The 7,500-nt window shown below is 41.2% G+C and overlaps 1 protein-coding gene across 1 annotated transcript in view; it reads right to left on the bottom strand.

Annotated features, from left to right (window-relative positions):
- LOC122247843 (sodium/calcium exchanger Calx) overlaps positions 1-7,500 on the bottom strand; it is a gene marked incomplete in the record, with an annotated part of 135,322 nt that overhangs the window by 55,056 nt on the left and 72,766 nt on the right. The window contains 3 exon segments of the mRNA XM_086533752.1: positions 58-286; positions 4,244-4,516; positions 6,572-6,740. Coding sequence (XP_086389878.1) covers positions 58-286; positions 4,244-4,516; positions 6,572-6,740 — 671 coding nt within the window.

The raw sequence follows: 7,500 nt of genomic DNA, 5'->3' as shown, positions 1-7,500 counted from the left end.
GGCCGGGAACAGAGTCCTTTTGCCTGGCGAAGAAAAAGAATGGAACGCTTCACTTACTCTCACCTGACTGGAAGTTCCCGAGCTCGATCTGTTTACTCGTGTCCGTCTTGTTGGGGACGCCGCAGAAGTTCCTCTCCGCCAGCCACGCCAGCAGGACCAGCAGCGGGAACAGCAGGAAGGTCACCACCGCTTCCCATATTTCTACTTCTTGGGGGGACGTCACCATCAAGATGATCAGGAGCCAGAGATAAGCCACCACCGAGAACACGGCCGTCACGAGGAACACCTGGCGGGGACGAGGAGAAAGGGGGGGAGGGGGAAAGGGGAAAGGGGGGTTAAAACGCTTTCATTCGCGGTTGAAATTGTACTTTTTAGAAAGTATTCTAATGAGAGTTTAAATAACGTTTTAAAGAATATTCAAGACAGAGTTTAAATATTCAAAGGAAAAGTATTCAAAGAAGTTTTAACAATATTTTAAAGAATATTCAAAACAGAGCTTAAATATTCAAAGAAAAAGTATTCAGAGAAGTTTTAATAACGTTTTAAAGAGTATTCTAAAAAGAGTTAAAAAAACGTTTTAAAGAGTATTCTCAAAAGAGTTAAAAAAACGTTTTAAAGAGTATTAAAAGAAGAGTTTTGATTGCTCTCTTTATATGAAAGTGTTTTTCTTGAAACCTTTGAATTTAAGTTTCACATATATATATATAATATATTGGATGCTTGTTTTCAGGACACCGATTGCACATACCTCACAAACCAAAAATTACAACACAAACAAAGGAAAACACCAGGCGACACAAGAACACACCAAAGAGCATCAGATTCCCAAGGCGAGAGAACTACTGCCCTTTTCCAAACAACATTTTCCAGAAACTTTTCTATTTTCCATCTTTCCGTGCTACCTGTTCGAGCCTTTAAGCCTACGAGTGGTCGCGGGTGTGTGTGTGTGTGTGTGTGTGTGTGTGTGTGTGTGTGTGTGTGTGTGTGTGTGTGTGTGTGTGTGTGTGTGTGTGTGTGTGTGTGTGTGTGTGTGTGTGTGTGTATGTGTGTATATATATGTATATATATATATATATATATATATATATATATATATATATATATATATATATATATATATATATATATATATATATATACATAGTAACTGTTCCATAGTGCATGTACAATATATATTTTTGAACGCGTTCGTGTAGGAAGCGGCAAATGAGTGAGTGAGTGAGTGCATGCGTACGTGTGTTGCATACGCATGAATACTCGTGTCAGAAGTGTGTGTCTATATATATATATATATATATATATATATATATATATATATATTATATATATATATTATATTTATATAATATGTATATATATGTATATATATGTATATATATCATTATATTATATATATATATATAGTATTATATTATATATAATATATATACATATATATAATAGAATTTCTATATATATATATACTTTATTATATATGTATATATATATATATATATATATATATATATAGGTACAGGAACCAACCACAAACCATCCATACGATTTTCGAAACCTGAAAAGATAAAAAAAAAAAAAAAAAATTGAAACACGAGCTTGGGAAAAGGATCAGATTTCTCAACAAAGGATCAGCTGCAGATCCTGCCAAGTTACAAATGACACGGGGGACACCTGGGGGCAATAGAATGCTGTGAACGCTTTTCAAGGCTGAAAGATCTCTCTCTCTCTCTCTCTTTCTGTTTCTTTCTCTCTCTCTTTCTCTTTTTATCTTTCTCTCTTTCTCTCTCTCTCTCTCTCTCTCTCTTTCTCTCTCTCTCTCTCTCTCTCTCTCTCTCTCTCTCTCTCTCTCTCTCTCGCTCTCGCTCTCGCTCTCGCTCTCGCTCTCGCTCTCGCTCTCGCTCTCGCTCTCGCTCTCGCTCTCTCTCTCTCCTTCTCTTTCTCTCACTCTTTCTCTCTCTCTCTCTCTCTCTCTCTCTCTCTCTCTCTCTCTCTCTCTCTCTCTCTCTCTCTCTCTCTCTCTCTCTCTCTCTCTCTCTCTCGCTCTCGCGCTCTCGCTCTCTCGCGCTCTCGCTCTCTCTCTCTCTCTTCTCTCAATCTCTCAATCTCTCACCCCCCCTCTCTCTCTCTCACTCACTCTCTCACCCCCCCCACCCCCCACCCCTCTCTCTCTCTGTTTCTCTCTCTGTGTTTCTCTTCTCTCTTCTCTCTTAAGGATTTGCAATGTGAGCTAATAGTAAACGCTCGAGAAAATTGAAGAAGTGATTTTAGGGATGGGTTGCTACTATTCTACACACACACACACACACACACACACACACACACACACAATAATGACACCAATAACAAAACCTGACCTTCTATTGAGAGTTAATAAAATGAAACAGGAATACAGACCGATTATTACACAAATCTGTTTTATAATTACTCGCATTATCAAGATATATTGCATAAAAAAATTCAAACCCAATCTATTTATCATTGAGGTCCCTGAACCATGCATTAATATCCCCTACAGCAATGAACATCGTTGTACAAAAAATAAAAAGTATTAACGACTATTCACTAAATTTTCGTCCACGCGGTGAAATATTGAGATAATTCTCCATATCCGATCACGAAATAAAGTGAAATAGTTCGTTCAAGCGAAGTCCTTTACCCTAAAAGTAACCCACATTTTTCATTTGGTCTCGAATTATCCAAAATTATCCGAGGAATCATAAGAATAACGAACCATCTTATAATTCTGAAAGGAAGGAGAATATATTTGCCAAATATCCACACGAAAAAAAGAACAGAAATGCATCGAAAAAAAGGATACAAACAGTAAATAAAGACAAGTCACAAGGGGCGGACACATGTACCTCGAGATGTACGTGGCAAACGGAGGTGTCGCAAGGGCAGACAGTCCACTACATGTTGCAAGGAACAACTATATATTTCTTTTCGGTCTTATTTTTTTTTTACATTTCTGTTTTTTTTTTTTTTTTTTTTTCTCAGAAAATATTCGCACTCCATGAATATTCTGGGTGAGGAAACCTGAACCGTTTATATATATATATATACACACGCATACACACACACACACATATATATATATCGCGAATCCTTCTGAAATCCTACTATCCTTCAACCCAGTTATTCGGGAATCCTTCTGAAATCCCACCCACTTTCAAGAAAATACAACCGGAATCCTGCCTTTCTTCAAGCCAAATCCTTCGTTAATCCTACCTTGAGATCGCGAATCCTTTCAAAATCCTACGACCCTTCAAGCCAATCCTTGTGAAATCCCACCCACCTTCAACCAAATCCTTCAACCCAATCCTTCGGGAATCCTACCTTGAGATCGCGAATCCTTTCGAAATCCCACCCACCTTCAACCCAAATCCTTGAGATCGCGAATCCTTTTGAAATCCTACCACCCTTCAAGCCAATCCTTGTGAAATCCCACCCACCTTCAACCAAATCCTTCAACCCAAATCCTTCGAGAATCCTACCTTGAGATCACGAATCCTTTTGAAATCCTACAATCCTTCAACCCAATCCTTCGGGAATCCTACCTTGAGATCGCGAATCCTTTCGAAATCCTACAATCCTTCAACCCAATCCTTCGAGAATCCTACCTTGAGATCGCGAATCCTTTCGAAATCCTACAATCCTTCAACCCAATCCTTCGGCAATCCTACCTTCAGATCGCGAATCCTTTTGAAATCCTACAATCCTTCAACCCAATCCTTCGCGAATCCTACCTTGAGATCGCGAATCCTTTCGAAATCCCACCCCCCTTCAACCAAATCCTTCAACCCAATCCTTCGGGAATCCTACCTTGAGATCGCGAATCCTTTCAAAATCCTACCATCCTTCAACCCAATCCTTCGGCAATCCTACCTTGAGATCACGAATCCTTTCGAAATCCTACAATCCTTCAAGCCAATCCTTCGGCAATCCTACCTTCAAATCGCAAATCCTTTCAAAATCCTACCACCCTTCAAGCCAATCCTTGTGAAATCCCACCCACCTTCAACCAAATCCTTCAAGCCAAATCCTTCGGGAATCCTACCTTGAGATCACGAATCCTTTCAAAATCCTACCATCCTTCAAGCCAATCCTTCGAGAATCCTACCTTGAGATCGCGAATCCTTTTGAAATCCTACCATCCTTCAACCCAATCCTTCGAGAATCCTACCTTGAGATCACGAATCCTTTCGAAATCCTACAATCCTTCAACCCAATCCTTCGGGAATCCTACCTTGAGATCGCGAATCCTCCTCTCCTCCCCCGCGGGGATGGACATGACGCAGACGGCGGTGATGACGAACAGGTTGAAAGCCGCCGATCCTACGATGGTTCCGGGACCGAGATCCTTCGCCTCAAAGTTGTTGCCGATGACCTCGATGACTGACAGAAGGATCTCCGGGGCCGAGGATCCGAGGGCCATGAGGGTCAGGTTGGCCACGGCGTCGCTCCAGATGCGTACTTCGATCACCTCCGGTTCGTCTTCTTTCTCGGAGGTTAGGTATACCTGTGGGGGGATAAGGAGGAAGGGGAGGGGGATGAGGAGGGGGATATAAATAAGTATATATGTATAAATATATATATATGTATAAATATATATATATATATATATATATATTAAATATATATAATGTATATATAATATATATATATATATATATATATATATATATATATATATATATATATATGTATATGTATATATATGTATATATATGTATATATATACATATATATTCATATATATTTATATATATTTCTATATATTTATATATTATATATATGTACATATATATACATACATATATATATGTACATATATATACATATATATATATAATATATACATATATAAATATACATATGTACATATATATACATATATATGCATATATATACATATATATATATATATATATATATATATATATATATATATTTATATATATATATATATATATATATATATATACATATATATATATATATATATATTTATATATATATATATATATATATATATATATATATGTATATATGTGCATAAATATGTACGTATGTATATATATATATATATATATATATATATATATATATATATATATATATATATACAAATAATATATATATAAATATATATATATATAATATATATATATAATATATACAGTATATATATATACATATATACATATGCATATATATATATATATATATATATATATATATATATATATAAATATATATATATATATATATATATATATATATATATATATATATATATTTATATATATATATATATATATATATGCACTACTGGCCAAAATTAATAACCACCCTGTGTTGTGACAGACTAATTCTATTTTATCCCAGTTTATTAAGTGTGTGCAGAGGTATATAGCTTTTTTGAAGGGCTTTACACCTTTTCAATTAACTTTTATTATAAGTTCCAAGGAAGTTACTTTATCAAATAGCATTTTTTTATATAATCCTTTAACGTGTTTGCCTTTTTGTGTCAAAATTAGAAGCAATTAGACATGCTTTGACTACATCACATGTCAACCACTTGTCACTTGATGGAAGTTATCCTCAAGTGAGACCGGAAAAGTGACCTTCTGACCTCTTTTGACCCCGTTTCAAGAGCTGGTCTGATTACCATCTATCTATCTATCTATCTATCTATATATGAAAGGCGTGTTACTGCCCTGATCAAGGCAATGGGACGATAGGCGAAATATTGACTAAATTTTGCCCAACCTATCCCACCCACCCAAGCTCACCCGTCAACACCCTCCCCAAAACCCCGCCTCTCCCACCCAACCCACCCATCAACCCACCACCACCCTCCACCCACCCCAACCCACCCACCCTCACCCTCACCCACACCCAACTCCACCCATCCACCCCATCCACCCACACACCACCACCCTACACCCATCCACCCTCACCCTACACCCACCCAACCCATCCCCACCCACACCCTCCACCCACTCCCCACCACCCCTATCCCCATCCATCCACCCACCCTCCACCCTCCACCCACCCATCCCCACACCAACCCATCTCCCCCCACACCCCGTCTCCCCCACCCAACCCAACCCACACCCATCCCCACACCCACACCCCACTTAAACCCATCCCCACCCCCAACCACACCCCATCTCCCCTCCTCCACCCACCCACCCATCAACCCACCACCACCCTCCACCAACCCACACCCAACTCCACCCACCCACCTATCCACCCCATCCACCCACACACCCCCACCTAAACCCAACCCAACCCAACCCAACCCACACCCATCCCCACCCCTCCACCCACCCATCCACCCACCCACCCATCCACCCACCCACCCACCCACCCACCTACCCACCCACCCATCAACCCACCCCCAACCACTCCCCACCACCCCTATCCCCATCCATCCACCCACCCAACCCCATCCATCCACCCATCCCCACACCAACCCATCTCCCCCACCCAACCCAACCCAACCCCCATCCACCCACACCCAACCCCCCCCACACCCCACCCCCACCAACCCACCCATCCATCTCACCTTCCTCGTCTTGCTCGTGATCTTCTCAATGGCGCCCATGAAGATATCGGCGATGATGGCCACGCCCATGAAGCAGTACAGGAGACCGACGAGGTAGAGAAACGCCCGCGCCTCATTCGACCACGTGTATTCGGAGATGATGGGGAGGAGCAGACCTTCGGACGAACACCTGTGGGGGGGGAGGGAGGGGAGGAGAGAGAGAGAAAGAGAGGGGAAGGGGAGGGGAAGGGGAGGGAGGAGAGGGGGATGAATGAGGAAGGGAGAGAGAGAGGGAGAGAGAAGGGGGAGAGGGGGAGAGGGAGGGAGGGAGAAGGGGAGAGAGGGGGGGGGGAGGGAGGGAGGGGAGAAGGAGGGAGGGGAGAATGGGGAGAGGTTAATTGTGGGAAGGGAGTGAGAGCGAGAACGGGGGAAGGGGGAGAGGCGAGCAGGTAGAGGGGGAGGGAAGAAAATAGAGATGATGGAGAGTGAGAGAGAGAGAGGAGGGTGGGAGGGAGGAGAAAGAGAGAGAGAAAAGAGAGCAAAAAGAGAGAGAGAGAGAATGAGAGAGAGAGGGAGAGAGTGAGAGAGAGAGAAGCGAGAGAGAGAGAGAGAGAGGAGACGAAGAGCGAGAGAGAGAGAAAGAGAAAGAGAGAAAGAGAAAAGAGAGAGAGAGAGAGAGAGAGAGAGAGAGAGAGAGAGAGAGAGAGAGAGAGAGAGAGAGAGAGAGAGAGAGAGAGAAAGAAAGAGAGAAAGAGAGAAAGAGAGAGAGAGAGAGAGAGAGAGAGAGAGAGAGAGAGAGAGAGAGAGAGAGAGAGAGAGAGAGAGAGAGAGAGAGAGAAAGTTTATAACGTGTGGGGGGAGGGGGGAAGGGGGAAAGAGAGGGAACAGGGATGATTAGTCAAAAATAACGGATAATCGGTTTGTTGAAAATTATTTTCTAATACTAACAC

This window comes from Penaeus japonicus, unplaced genomic scaffold (genome assembly GCF_977035675.1).
Source record: "Penaeus japonicus unplaced genomic scaffold, GWHDUDI00000001_assembly GWHDUDI00000003, whole genome shotgun sequence".
NCBI lineage: Eukaryota > Metazoa > Arthropoda > Malacostraca > Decapoda > Penaeidae > Penaeus > Penaeus japonicus.
This window is presented reverse-complemented; position numbering and strand designations above follow the sequence as displayed.